At 61.8% G+C, this 254-nt stretch overlaps 1 protein-coding gene across 1 annotated transcript in view; it reads right to left on the bottom strand.

Annotated features, from left to right (window-relative positions):
- Positions 1 to 180, bottom strand: part of PLK4 (polo-like kinase 4) — a gene marked incomplete at its 5' end in the record, with an annotated part of 15920 nt that extends 15740 nt beyond the window's left edge. Inside the window, one exon of the mRNA XM_009866574.1 lies at positions 85 to 180. Coding sequence (XP_009864876.1) covers positions 85 to 180 — 96 coding nt within the window. The remainder of the gene's footprint in view (positions 1 to 84) is intronic.
- Between the last annotated feature and the right edge of the window lie 74 nt (positions 181 to 254).

The following is a 254-nucleotide window of genomic DNA, read 5'->3' as shown; positions in this document are numbered from 1 at the left end:
AGAGTAACCCCCCCCCCACAGAACCCCACCCTGCCGCAGCTTGCCCTCTCGGGAGGCCAAGACTGCCTTGGCTGGCTGCCTTACCATTTTGATGGCCACTTCCAGACCGGTTTTCAGGGATACAGCTCTGTAGACCCCGGCGAAGGAGCCCTTCCCCAGGAGGTTCCCCACCTTGAAATCCTGCAACACAACAAATCCCCACCGTCAGCCCCAGCGCAGGCTTCGCAACCCATTTCCTGACCCACAGCCCCGCC

Source organism: Apaloderma vittatum, unplaced genomic scaffold (assembly GCF_000703405.1).
Source record: "Apaloderma vittatum isolate BGI_N311 unplaced genomic scaffold, ASM70340v1 scaffold6683, whole genome shotgun sequence".
Classification (NCBI taxonomy): Eukaryota; Metazoa; Chordata; class Aves; order Trogoniformes; family Trogonidae; genus Apaloderma; species Apaloderma vittatum.
This window is presented reverse-complemented; position numbering and strand designations above follow the sequence as displayed.